General features: G+C 40.4%; 1 protein-coding gene across 1 annotated transcript; it reads right to left on the bottom strand.

The window, feature by feature from the left end:
- On the bottom strand, positions 1 to 12893 carry prom2 (prominin 2). Its single transcript, XM_038737679.1, has 25 exons — positions 12803 to 12893; positions 11649 to 11960; positions 10441 to 10794; positions 8800 to 8855; positions 8246 to 8451; positions 7937 to 8057; positions 7397 to 7460; positions 7186 to 7275; positions 5688 to 5884; positions 5002 to 5076; positions 4635 to 4698; positions 4327 to 4483; positions 4089 to 4241; positions 3827 to 3950; positions 3617 to 3705; positions 3266 to 3350; positions 3012 to 3155; positions 2843 to 2911; positions 2623 to 2703; positions 2486 to 2539; positions 2305 to 2385; positions 1612 to 1680; positions 1430 to 1519; positions 1111 to 1223; positions 1 to 966 (listed from the first exon to the last, which is right to left on the bottom strand). The coding sequence occupies exons 3-25, from the start codon at positions 10700 to 10702 to the stop codon at positions 915 to 917; spliced, it is 2496 nt and encodes an 831-aa protein (XP_038593607.1). The 5' UTR covers positions 10703 to 10794; positions 11649 to 11960; positions 12803 to 12893; the 3' UTR covers positions 1 to 914.
- Between the last annotated feature and the right edge of the window lie 1353 nt (positions 12894 to 14246).

Below are 14246 nucleotides of genomic sequence, written 5' to 3'. Positions count from 1 at the left end.
ACGGGTGAATTTTTTACTTTTAATAGTTTTCACAACATGCTCACAATCACGGGCAGTCAGATAAAGTGCTGTGTAACAGAAAGATAAAACAAAGTACAAAATCATCATTATCAGATAAATCAATATTTACAAAACCACATTTGCAATGGTAACCAAAAAGTTACAGGTGTGTAGTTTGCAAACAGCATTATATGTGATATGACCAGTTACACAGACAATCTGTCCCACAAAAAAAAAAAAATAGTGTATTCATTTCATGATTCGTACAAAAACATTGTGATTGGATTTCCAGTGTTAGTGCAATGATAACTGAGAATGAAGAGAATGAAGTGTTACTAGGTTACTAAACCACTGTGATTAAGAGATAGAGGGTGGCACATTACAAATGCCTGTTGGCACGGTAACACACTGCTGCGTTCTCTGAGAGCACTGCACACCAATATGACTATTCATAAATCAAATGTCATCAACGCGACAAATCACATTCACATTTTTAAATATGAAGACTATGTTCTCAGAATCCAGCAGCATTCAGTTCATACATTAAATACATACATAACATTTCTATATTACTACAGTATAAATGAAACAAATCTCTATTTAAAGATGATGAAAAAAAATCCCTGCAGATTCCCTTATGCCCTGTGTCCCCCTGAGGTCAATTCAAAGATGCTGTGTGCGGTCTATGAAATGTATTGTATGACCACAGCAGTCACTGAGTAAGTGGCTTTGCTTCTCCACCATATGGTAAAAATCGGAATTAAAAAATTAGTAACCTGAATCTTCATTTTTTTTTTTCCCCCACCAGAGTGACAGTGTGCCACATCTGTGCAGAATTGTGTTTTTGTTTTGTCATGCCATGCCACAGTTGTGCCTGCAGTCTTTAAAAGCTGTATCACACATATGCCGTCCTCTCAGGTGGATTTCATCTGGGCCCGTGGGATGTGGTTCATGATTATGAGGTTGCTGGAAATAGAGAGATATCAACAGGCAGACCAGTACAGTCAGATGAAGCAGTCGTGTGCTTCTTGCACAACATGTGCACACATAGACATGTGTGTGTAAACAAATCCAGCAGACGCATCTTTGTAGTTTGTTTGTGCTACTTACTCATAGACATCAGAGGTCTTCATTTTCCTGTAGTACTTGGCTAATTTGACAGAAAAGATGATGCTGGGGATGAAGAAGATCATGCACCAGCCCAGACTGAACCAGAACGCATTCTAAAAAAGAGAAAGAGAGAGACAGCATGGGTGAATACTATGCAGAGCTGATACAGAAAGTGATTTATTACAGTTTGACAAACATAAAAAATGCTATTTTTCTAACTAGCCACTATTCTCCAGACATCTGTGTATTTGCTAATAAGAAATCAATTAGTGATGACGATGTGCAGCTGTAGTCGCAGCAAACAACATCTGATCCTCACCAGAGACTCCACAATGTGTGAGCAGAGGATCATCTCAACAGTGTCCACAGCTCCCGCCACCGGCCCACAGCGGCCAACCTGCTGTGTGATCTGAGGGAGAATCCACAGACATTGGACTCATACGTTTCCTGCTTTGAGTACATGCGGTAGGTTCAAAGCATAAAAATCTTAACAGACTTTACCGTGAGGTTGGCGTAGTCGGCATAAGCAATGAAGTAGCCCAGCTGACAGTCTAAAAACTTTCTGCTTTCCTGGGATGGAGAGAGAAAGAGAGTAATTTGCACACATTTCCTCCCTGCTTTACAGCGGGGAGGTCATGAGGAATCAGTGGAAGGCCTAGCCATCTCAAGTGGAATTCTGATTAAATCCTGACCCCTAAATAACTGCAATAGCGTTATGATTAGACAAGGTGATTAGAAATGTTTAATAATATAGCACATTTAATGCACAGAGGAAATCCAAAGTGCATTAAAACATTCAAGAATGAGACTGGTGATATTCTATATATCTCATATTGTTAACAAATCCAATACAAAGACCAAAACCAACATTACTTTATCCAGCTAACAAAGTATGTCTATGCAGCAACGTTTACATGACAGAAAATGGACCTGAAGTGTCATCCCTCTCAGTACTTCAACGAATGCATTACTACAACTGAAGACTAATACAATTGGACGCTAAATGTAATTCATGCCCTGTGGATGTGGAACCTACAAGCACATTGTTTTAACTACAAGCAGCAAACACGTACTATCTAAGCCATAGCACCTCCCCCTCGCCCCCTCTGGCTAAATATCTGACCGACCACAGGCATAAACAGACCACATGGAGCATTTTTTCATCTAACTCATGTGACTTGTGGCTCCACTCACGGTCTTCAAGATCTGTGTCGCATTTGTGTTGAGGAAGTCTTGTGCTACTCCCACTTTGCTCAGGACCTCCCCCACTGTGCCCTGGAAGGGAGGAGAGAGTGAGCCATCGAAAATGAAGGGAGGACGATAATCTTTATTCATGGCAGTTCCAGGTGTTCCAGGTGTTAGTCAGTGTACTCACATTGATTTTTTCTGCGATGGCTCGAAGGCTCTCGATGGTCAAGTTAAGGTTTTCCTGAGGGCAAAAGCAGTTTATGTCTATGTTAAAATTCAGATGGATGGCCACCATGGGAGAAAGGAGAGTCAGAGGCTACTCACCAGTTGTGGGATGATGGTTGTTTCTATGTTGCTCTGGATCTTCCTCAGGTCCATGGCCTCATCCTTGAGATCTTGAATAGGCTAGAAAGAAAATGGCTGGTTAGTAGATCCAGTCATCAGAAACCACCGTTTTCAGTTAGTTATAACGTGACAGGTTTACAGTGCAGAAAAGCAAAGTGTAAAATATTAACAGGGGATTATGTGTTTAACATTGACTCACTTGATTAACAGCAAACTCATCAAGTTTATCTGCTGTGTTATTCAGATTGATTCCAGAAATGTAGTTCATCTGGGAGACACAAGCGAGGAACACTGGATTGCTTTTACATATTACACATGGATACATGTAATGACACAAAGATACATTCAAGCATGTGAAAAATGCTTACCTGCTGTGTGATAGAGGTAGAGGATATATTTTTAGCCTCGGAGGAGAGGTTGCTGAGTTGGTTTTCAACTTGAGGGCTCAGGAGTTTGACGGTGGACAGAGTGATGTTTGTATTCTCAAAGTTCTGCCGGATCTGCACAGTATACTGTGTTTTTGACCAAAAAAGAAAAAAAAAAAAAATTGTGAGAATTTCAACATTATGTTTAAGGCATATAGAAGTTATTGTAGGTTTGATAAATTGAAAATGAAACTTACCTTAGATACATTGAGCAGGTTGTCAAGGTTTATAAGCTCATACAAGTGGAGAGTTGTCCACAGAGGCTGGTTGTACTTACAGTCTCTGTAAATGTTAACATCAAGTCAAATCAAGTTTTTATAACAGCCCCTAATCACATTTACAGATTTAAAATGTTTCATAGATCACTAAGTTTACACCCACAAAGAAAAAAGGGAGAAAAACCTAATAGGAAAAACACTGAATTTATTTTCTGTGATGGACAGGTGTGTGATGGATGTTGTAAGAGAGCAAATGAAACTAAACTACATGGAGACAAGTCTGTCTGTATGCATTTGTTCCTGTGTGAGAGGTGAAATAGCCTCTCATACCTATAGATATCAGAGATATTGATGTTGGTTTTCAGTCCCAAATATTGACCAATCTCCAACCCTGGAATTAAACCTGGAGTGTCAATGAACTGTAGAGAGAGAAGACGTAATAATATTAACACAAAGATATTTAACACAGCGTCTGTAGTGTGTCTTTATATTTCTGATGCACGCAAATGCATGTGCAGGTGTATGTTTTTGTGTTGCTACCTTTAACAGTTGTCCGTTTTTCCAGGGTTGACAGATCAGAGTGTAAACGTTCCCGCCCAGCAGGAACAGCACCAGCACCACTAACATCAACAGCCAGGAGAATAGGAAGCTGAAACCTGCACCCCTGCAACCATAGCCAGGGTCAGAGGTCAAACAAAAGCTCAGGAGGTAAAACAGTTTGAACAGTTTCATGTTTCCTGTCTGGATGACAGCATCAGCTTAGTGACTAAAAATTACATCGAAATAACAACCCAGCACTCACATCATGAGGAAGGTGCCTCCACAGTCTGCCGTGCAGGAGCGCTTTGTGGGGTCTGCTTTGGGGGACAGACCCATAGGGCCCAGGACCAGACCCATGAGGTTACACACCACCACCAGGAGGACCACGCAGCAAAGGGCCACACACACTGCCCATCTGAAGAAGTAAATACATATGTGATTACAGATTTTCGGCATTTTGTTGCATTGATAATGTGTGTCAGCACATCCAGGCGTTTTACCTAATATGCTCGCCACTCTCGACCTTTGGTGCGACCATGTCAATTTCTCTCTGCACCTGGTCCAGAGTCCCCGACAGGTTGGTCAAACTAGATAAAGGGATGTCACTGATAGCCTGGGAGATCTGTGTTTTTATGTCACCCAACACCTTTTTGCTGCCTAAAAACAGACAGACACACACAAGCACATGTACCTTTTTAAATGAATACTTAATTGTATTATAAAAACTAAATAAGTTAAATCAAGAAATTTAAATTTAAAAAGAGAAAAGAAGGCCTAAAGTTTGTGACAGTAAATGTTTTTCACTCACTTTGAACTACATCCTTGGTGTCATTGGTCACCCTCTGGGGGATGCTGTTGAAAAAGTTTTCCATCTGAAATGGAGACAAGCAGTGCATTCTATCATATAAATAGTTTTAAAATTGTGTCTGTCGAAAAAAGTAGCCCTGTTTCAGACAGGCAGTAATTAATTTCTGATTACACAGATTAACTTCACCTCAAAGTGTGTAGCTAAACAACACAGCCCAAACTGAGAACAAATCCAGACTTTGCTTCTCATTACATTATCTTTGGATGTTCACACTGTTCCCTCTATTGGTGCACTTATTCCGATTTGGAAACAAAGCAGGCCTTTTATTATCAAGATGATAATTTTTTTTTGGTCAGACGTCACTGACCTCTGTGATTTTGGATTGGAGATTAGTGTTGTTGACTTCATCCACTGCAACCTGGAACTCCTGCAAGTGGGGAATCTGTGGAGACACCCACGTGCAACCATTGTGACCGCAATCACATGTAATCAAATGTGATTCTTTAAGATAACAGGAGGGGGCAGCAGACTTCAGAAAAACATTTTCATTGATGTTACCAAAGAGCCACAGGGTCAAAGTTGAAAGAGTTGATAGAAAGAATAATGATTATACTTTTTGTCTTGAGGATGATTATATCATATACAGTATATTACCTTAAATAGTGATGAGGAGAGGAGAGACAAGGAGAGGAGAGTGTATGTGTCAGAGAGGAGTGTTGGAGGAATAGAGAAGAACAGATGGGAGGAGGACAAATCAGCTGTTCCGACAAAGCTCAAGATGAAGAGCTATTATGTGTCACACTGTCTCCCTCTAAGCCTGCGTCAGAGGTAGTTTGATTGCATAAATGATTCTTCCTGTTGCTTCATGATAATGTTTTGACAAATGCTATACTTGAGCAAGTTTGCTATCAGAGCTTTCAAACCTAGCTCGTCTTTTGCATAAAACATTTGGGTTCATATCATTTGCCTTTATGGTCCAGCCATTTAGAGATTTAATCCAAAAAAACAAGAATATGTCTTCATATACCAGGTCATACAAAATTAATTTCTTACAGTGATGGAGGTATTCAGTGTTAGTTTCTGGAGCTCAGACATCAGGTTGTCACAGCCAGTGCAGCCTGGCTTGGATAAAGTCTGATTGATGCGATTTCTAACAGTAGTGACATTGGCCTCGAGCCCGTCCATGCTAGACTGCAGCTGGGCCAGAGATGAGTTCAGCTTGTTCAGAATAACACTGGTGTTTACAGTCTCTGCACACACAAATGACAAACACCAATATTAGTCAGTGCATGCACACGTTCATTTCAAGACATCCATCTATGATGACCTTTTTGATGCTAGCTGGAATTTAAAATCTATATTTAAAAGCTATTTAAAAAGATGAAGTGAATGGAAGTTCTAACAAAAAGTGAGCTCTAGAGGAGAATGAACAAAAGTAAATTGATTAAGGAATATATCATGCAACTGCTTAGTAAAGCATTAAAATAGTTTCCACTTTGCTCTACTAAACCTGCTCTGTGTTACTCTGAGTGGGTGTGGAGTGTTAAGAAATGTGTCAGTAAATGATGTATCAGGACTTAATTTGTCATCTTGGAAAAGGCGGAATTACTGCAGCCAAAAAAAGAGAGATAACATTACACTAGAAACCTCCACTCCCATTATAATACCCAACACTTTTCTTGAAAACATTCAAAAACAGCTCTCTATGCAGAAGTGCATGATTCTGAAACTCAAAGACTATTTTCTTCTGTTTGCAGTTCATTCTACCTAGATTGAAGAAAAATCTATCATGAGCTTCATTATTTTATTGTATTTTTATTGTATACTATGTCTCCCAGATTTCAATCATTAGATGGGTTTTTAGATAGTGGAAGGATTCTGAGAAAATGAGTCCCCCGGCACAGAAATGTAAAAGGGCTGCAGCATGTCAAACCCCCACACCCCATGTCAAAGACACAGACATGTCACTCATAATCATTTTGCATCTTTGTCTTTCTTCCTGAACTTGGTATTTTGGGTCTAAAGCAAAGCATCCTGGAACATATCTAAGGAAGCCTGTGATACAGGTTAAAATACAGTATTAGGCAGATATTCAATATTTTTAGGACTCGTATTGGGATTAGGAGCATAAAAATGTGATCAGGCCTTCTCCACATTTGACTGAGCTCTTTGACTTTCCAACAAGACATATAAATAACAGTAACTCCAATTAGAGGCTCTGGTTCGGAGCCCCCGAACCGCTTGGGCCCCTGGACATAATTATTTTTGAAATTGTATGTTGCTATATATGTCATTCCTCTTCTTTGCTTTGTCTTTGTTACGCAATAACTACTAAAAAGGTTTGTCACAAAAAAGAAACGTCAGAATATTAAGGATTTGATTCGAGGCTTCATCAGCTTTTTCAATGTCATGGTAGGAAGTCAAGCTGCACAGTGCACTTATGAGCACGCCCCTGCCTAAGTGATTACGGATCTGCACACAAGGTCAAATATGCACACAAGCCTTTACATGCGCAGATAGAAACAGGACAGAGCATGCAGGTATATCATACCCTGGTCCAGAAGTCTAAATGAGTTCAGTGCTGGGTCCAGGGTTCCTCTGAACACCTTCAGGACCTGTGCTCCCAACAGAGGTCCAATGTCTAATTTGTAAGGACAAACAGGTGTGAGATGGTTGGTCACATGATAAAAAACACTATCAAGGCAGTTAGAGTAAACAAAAATGGTTCCTCTATTTTTACATTACTAGTTCCTTGTTCTTACTATTAAGGTTTCCAGTAACCTTCTGTATGGTTGTGTAGCTCTCATTCACCACATGGTCGACTTGCTAGAGATGGGCAGAGGAAAAACAATCTATTTCAAAGTGTTAACATAAGATACGGCTTGAAATACAACACACAATTGATTACATGAGCTAATTGTACATAGCAGCCTTCGCAAATGAGAAGAACAAACAGAACCCGAACCTGTCTTTCCCTCCAACCTTTTCCCACTCTCTTGTGTCTTGAGATAAGTGTATTGACACTGCAGAGTGCAGAGCTGGATATTAATCAGCGGACTGACTGGAGAATAGCAGGCCTGTTTGCATCTCACACAAAAGCTGTCGAGTCACAGCATATTGGTGGCAGGGGTGCAGGATTTCAAGTGACTAATACTGAACAGACTCTAACAAGACTATTTCTAGTGCTAACATCGCAAACTGTTTATGAAGAAAGATCAAGAGCAATTAGACAACCAGTTTTGATGAATGTGTATTTACATATTCATACCATGCACTTAACTTACCAAGATGTTTTCTCTCACCTGAGGCACAGCAGTCAGGAAGGTGTGGATGTTGTTTATAGTTTTTTTGAGCTCCATTGGACTGTGTTCCACACTTACTGTGAGGGCATCGTTACTTTTGAACATGCAGATGTTCCCAGCACTGCACACACACACACACACACACACACACTAGATTAAAACTGTGTCATGAACATAATGTCAATCCAAGGGAGACACACACAGGCAGTGAGGCATGCCCACTCAAGCTGTCTTTTTCCCCCCAGCTATTTCAGGTTACATGTCATTACGCTGTTCACAAACAGACAGAAAGACCACACACACACTCACAGGATAATGATGGTGGTGACAAATGCACTCCAGTAGAGAGTTCTTCTGCGACAGTGAATGGATGACGTCTGCTTCTGATACATCTTGCCCCCACAGTTGCCACAGCAGCGACAGCATGCCAAGAAGAAACCAACTATGGGCATCAGAACGATGTACAGGACGCCAATGGCTACACACACCAGGAAACCCACTTTATACACCAGGACCTGGACACAAAACACACAGACACACACGTAACACATGTTACAACTAAAACGGGACCAATATCAATTTCAAGGTTGAGATGGCAGAACAATGTGGTCTGTCGTGACGTCAAACACAACAAGGCGTCACCAAACCCTCGTTTTACTTAACTGTGGTGACAGTCAGAGCGGATAAAAGAGTTTCAGTAAGTTCAGTCGACTGAGATACAGACAGACAAGGCTGCTTTTCCATTAAACATTCTCACATTAACAGCTCGGGGGGCTCTGAGGAGGATGGGCCTGTTTTTTTCCCCCACATGTAAACATTCATAGCAGCATCCTAGAATATGGGAAGCATGTACATTCACTTACTTCTTTGAGCAAGTCTTGATTGAACATTGATTGATGAATGATTTTCAGGACCAGACCTACAAAAAAATAGGGGAGGAAAAAAAGTTTTTTTTGGCTCTGTGTTTTTGTATTTGTTCACAGAAACTCAGTTATTAGAAGCTAGTTACTAATCTGTCCTGGCTAACTCTGCCTTACTTGTCCATGTACAAAAGCCCAGCCCTGGCGACAATGTATCCTGTGCTCCAAAAAACATTTGAATCTCTCTCATTGTAAAAGTGGAAATCTGACACCTCCATCTTTTGTTTACTAGCAGGGCCATTCAAGGAAACCAGGAGAGATTAGATTTTTATATTACACAAAAAAAAAAAAATACGAAGGCTATTATTTAAAAAGCACAGTTGCATGTGACTTGACTGAGAAGACATGTTTTTCCACACAAGCTATTTGTGTGGTTCTCCCTGTCTGTCTGTGTCACATCAGATTACAGCCTGCCAAAATTTGCATTTTACCTGATTGCTTTGCATTTCCTTATATTTAAACCCATTACTTTTAAATGCTTTACTTTTAATTATCTCTGATAACTGGAGTCTCTATGAATTACAGTGAGGTGTGAACTTTAAGATGCTTTAGTGTTTGCCAATTTGCCAATTGTTACGTTTTCATTATATTAGCATTATATTAGCTTTCTTAAAAATGTTGCTGTTTTAATTAGTGTTCAGTTTTTCACAAATCAGTAGTCAGGGTTGCCTGATTATTAATCTACATTTAAGAGAAGGACCTGTCTCACTGGTAACTATCCTCTACCGCTGCTGCTTGTTTTGTCTTTCTGGCTATTTATTCATTATAAAGGAGCTCTCATGTTTGACGCCCTGCCTTCTGGAAGAAGGCCACAGAGCAAAAAACATTTATATACTTACTAACATTTAAAGCCTCAGGCTTAGTGACGTACTGTGAAGCAGAAACCCACAGCTAACAATAAGCCATTAAGCCATTTCCCATATCATGGAGCGATTACAGACAGGGTGTTTAAACAACTAGTAAACATGGGAAGGTTTTGAAGTGAAACATAAGTCTCTTTGTGTGACATTAAGTAAGTATTGGTTGAAATCCACTCACAATTTCAACATTCAACCCACCAAATCCAACATGACAACTACAATGGCTTTGTAAAGGTTGTTCGGCATGTTTTAGTGTCCATATGTTTCTCTTTTTTATATCAGTACCAAGCAGGAAATAATGTATAAAATAGAGAAGGGTTTTGGGGGGGGAAAACACATCACAGAGACAGTCCACAGGTGCAACACAAGTCTGAGTCACAGGAAACACTGGCCTAAATACATCAGAGTACAACATAAAGGTTAAAGATTGACCGTGCAAAATTTCCATTAACTTACTGATTAACCAATCCTGTCATCTTATTGTATGGGGATTTTTGACTTTAGAGCAGATGTAAAGATTAAAACTGATATGTCACCTTAGCCCCTGTGGGTAAATTTTACCCAGCATAGAGCGAAACAGCCATGTAATGTAATTTAAATTGCACCTAGTTACTCTGTGAGCTGCAACCTGGAAAAACAGAAGCTATGAATAAGTAGAATGGGTCCTATACACCAGAACGTGACCGCAAAGATTCATGTTGTGAGTAATACTTATGACACTGACTTTCAGGAATGGACGTAGGCTGGACTGTGTGGAGGAAGGACTGGACCAGAGCTGCCATGAAGCCTGTGCTGGTGTCGTTATCTGCTGTGTCCTGGTACTGGGGCTGGGTGAGGCTATGTGGGACTGCAGCTGCTGGACAGACATTCTGAGGAGGGACAGACTGGGCCAGGCTGATCCCCAGCATCAACACTCCTACCCCGGCCTTGAACGCTCCAGCGCTGCCCTGCCACCTCCAACCGCTCATAATCTCACATACCTTCATGTCTACAGGTGAGACAGGTGGGGAAAGGCTTGGCCAGTGAAAGGGGGTTTATAGAGTGATCATCTCATGGCACATGCTCTGTCTTGAGGTGTCTAGAAACAAGACAAAAAGACTGAATACAATGAAACACTCATAAAAGGCAGGAGAACTAGAAATTGGAGAAGAACTGAGTCACAGAGAGAGGTTGCAACCCAGATTATTACAAAATAGAAATGGAAATAAACTGTTACTGTTCTGTAGAAGAAACAATGACATTTTGTAAATGGGAAATATAAATGTTAGCCAATGGTGATTCAGTTTATTCAGTTTATGAGGAAAACTGTGTGCTTGACAGTCAAAAGTTACAGGAAATGTCTCACGACGGATCCTTATAACCTGTCTGGCTGTGGTGTCAGAGCCGTGTTCATAGTGTAAACACACAGAAATGTTGCATCCGCATCTAATACCTGCACCACCTTTGTTTAACGAAATACAGACCTGTCTCCCAGAATAGTGAACAGTAAACAATTTTCAGAACAAGAGATCTTCTGCCTGCACGAAACTCCACAACTATCGGAATATCAGTTATTCCTCAAAGCACACTTAAAAACTATATATATATTTTTTCCTTTGTTTTTTTTTGTCGGTGTAGCTCTCTTAAGCAAACAATTTTACATGGGTAAGGCCCTAACATAACTGAACATATACTTCCTCCAAGGGTTAAAGCAAACACCTAACACAAAGCAACCTGGGGATGTTTATTATACATTCTGGAGCTATGGAAACAAAATGTCTGAGCAGTTCCTAGGCAGTTGTCGAGGTCAGGTTGTGAGCGAGAGGTTAAAAATGTAAGCTCAGAGGGGAAAAGAGGACAGGTAAGGAATGAACAGAAATGTAGAGGAATGTGCAAAATATAGACATACGAGAAAAGAGTGAGTATTTAGCTGTTTTATTTCAATCAACTCACCTTTCTTGGCCGGACTTTGAAGGACAGTTGCACTGCTCTGAAGCCCAGTAATTCAGTAAGGGGCGTGGGACTCACACAGTCCTGTAGAAACCTGATATGCTCTGCTCCTGCTGTAAAGTTGAAGCGGACTGTGTGCTCGCCTGGAGAACACTGGGTCTAAGAGAGGGAGGGAGAGAAAGGACTGGAGGAGGGAGAAAGGGAGGGTCTTACAGAGAAAAACAGGGAGAGCGAGGGGGGTGACGTGGGAAAGAGTGAGAGGGATGGGAAGAATAATTTGTTGAGTTACCTTTATTGGAATTTCCCACTTGGATCCTAGAGCGTGAAAAGAGAAAAGAGAGGTTGTTATGCCTTACGTGCCAGTAGCTGTTCTAATATGGCACAGGTTTACTTCATGGAGTGGGGAAAACAAGGAACAGCAACATGAATTCAGTTCAAATCAGTAATCCCAACCTAGGTGTCCAAACAAGTAATAACACAGCAAAAGTGCAGGACAAAATAGCTGGGATAGATACACTTGGGGAAGGGAGTTTTGATGAACAATATTTAAATGCTGCCAAGGAATCCTCTCAAATATTTCAGCAGACATGACTGGCAACAGCTAAGAAATTTTATTTTCCCCATGTTATCACTGCTGTCATAAGTAAGATTTACAGTATTACTCTGCAACAAGCCAAGACAAGAATTAAATCATTGTTCTACAGACTGCACCTAATATTTAACTTCTTTCAGGAGAAGAAGAACCACACTAGGACAAGATGTAGTGCTATTTATTACCTATGATATGCAGAGGTGCCTCTTTGACAAAGAAGAGAAGAAACTGTGAGAGCTATTCTCTCTATTCTCTCTCTTTTCATCACTGTCTATGAAGTCTAGTTTGTGAACTTGGTCCAAAATCTGCACAGCATTACGATCCTGTCTGCTCTGCTCTGTGTGAGAGAAAATGTATTTCAAAGAAATGGAACATAATTGTATAATAAGCATAACTCCTGTTTCCCTTTCTAAACTCTACTGACACAAATGAAGAGGAAGTATGTCTGTCCTCTTCACGTTCCCTTTAGTTCCAGTAGCGCAATCACTTGCATCCCTGGCTCACCTCAACCCAAAGTCATCAATTACAGTCTGATCCTTTAATCTGCTATCAGGAGATGACTTACCAATTTGCTTTGGCACGTGAAGAATTTTCAAGGCCTTGCAGTACTATCACTCAGTGACTGTCCTTAGTGATGATCCGCGTTCCTGTAACAACAGCACTTCACTGTGTTCACTTGTGGGAAGTCAGTGAGGGACTATTGCACAAGCTCACGAGCAACTCCTACTGGTTGGTCTAGTGCTGCAATAAGGACATGATCCCTCACTGGCTTCCTATCTGCGAACATATTTGTGATTTGTCAAAGCACCGTAGCCAGCCATCGAGGTCGAGTCTCTGACTGGCTCATCTTTTTTTAACTGTGAGTTCAGGCTGTATGTGGTGTAATCTTCATGATGACCATGACACCTGGTTAAAAGTTCTGAAAAAAGCTAGTCAGATGATTTCGTCCCACATACTGATCCCAGCATCAAGAATCAGCTTCCATGCTCAAACACCAGGAGCTACTTTACTTTGTACCTTTTGTCCAGTACACATCTGAAGCCCATCACGTGCCTGCTTTGGAACAGCTCTGCTCATCTTATCAGCTATCTCTAACAATGGATATCTTTACTTTTTGTTATTGTCACAGTTTCTGTCATCACTTATCATTCTTCTTTTCCTGCCAATCAGCATAACTACCATCTTCTACATTAGTTCTGACCCGCCAAGATATAATAAATTACTTGCTAAAAATAAAACACTTGCAGAAGGGGTCAGATTGTGAAATGCATCTTTGAGAATTGGTGTTTATTAACTAAACAAAGGCTGCAGTCCTGTACTCACATTCCACTTCAAACTTTGAAGTGAGGACTTTTTCCACAAAACCAAGATAGCGGATTTAGCCGGGATTTTCCAGATATCCTGTCTGAATTTAGCCCTGACTCGGTTTCACAAAAGCAGTAGCACATAATTTACCATGCTGATTTATTAGCCTGCTCCAGACCAGGCTAACAGCCAGACTTAGTTAACCCGGGTGCCTTATCTGTAGTCCGCGGTCACGCCGATCAGAAACCAAAGATTTTTTTTCCAGTTATTCCATGTTCTTATGCATGTGTTTTGCATATTTTTCAGTAGCCTGCATTAAAATAACACAGGAAGCCTATATTTTGGCAATATGGTAGCATATAATTTGTGGTCATTAGGTTTCATAATTGGAGAAGACGCGTGTACTTTACACACAGTGAGTGCTATAAAGGCACATAACAAAAAAATAAATAAATAAATAACTGGAGCACAGTAATAATACAACGAAAAAAGTGTGGCAGACTGAATGTGTGAGTTGCTAAAATATCATTACTCTTAACTGAAACTGTCATAATTATAGGTTATATCATAACTTGTCACTCAAGAAATGTATGGCACACACACTAGGCCTATATACAGTGTGTATATATATATATAAAATTATCATTAGGTTTCATAATTGTATAATACCCCCTAATTAGTCCCACTTCACTGGACCATTTTGT

Source organism: Micropterus salmoides, unplaced genomic scaffold, assembly GCF_014851395.1.
Source record: "Micropterus salmoides isolate LMB-PRFRI ecotype aquatic unplaced genomic scaffold, ASM1485139v1 Ms_hic_scaffold_22, whole genome shotgun sequence".
NCBI lineage: Eukaryota > Metazoa > Chordata > Actinopteri > Centrarchiformes > Centrarchidae > Micropterus > Micropterus salmoides.
Note: the sequence above shows the minus strand (reverse complement) of the source record. Positions and strands in the feature narration are given on the sequence as shown.

Coding starts and splice junctions, on each gene's coding strand:
- prom2 (XM_038737679.1), bottom strand. CDS start 10,702: ATGAAGGTATGTGAGATTATGAGCGGTTGGAGGTGGCAGGGCAGCGCT. Junction 5,077..5,687: donor CACTGAATACCTCCATCACT/GTAAGAAATTAA, acceptor GTGTCTCCACAG/ATTCCCCACTTGCAGGAGTT. Junction 2,386..2,485: donor CCATCGCAGAAAAAATCAAT/GTGAGTACACTG, acceptor CCTCCCTTCCAG/GGCACAGTGGGGGAGGTCCT.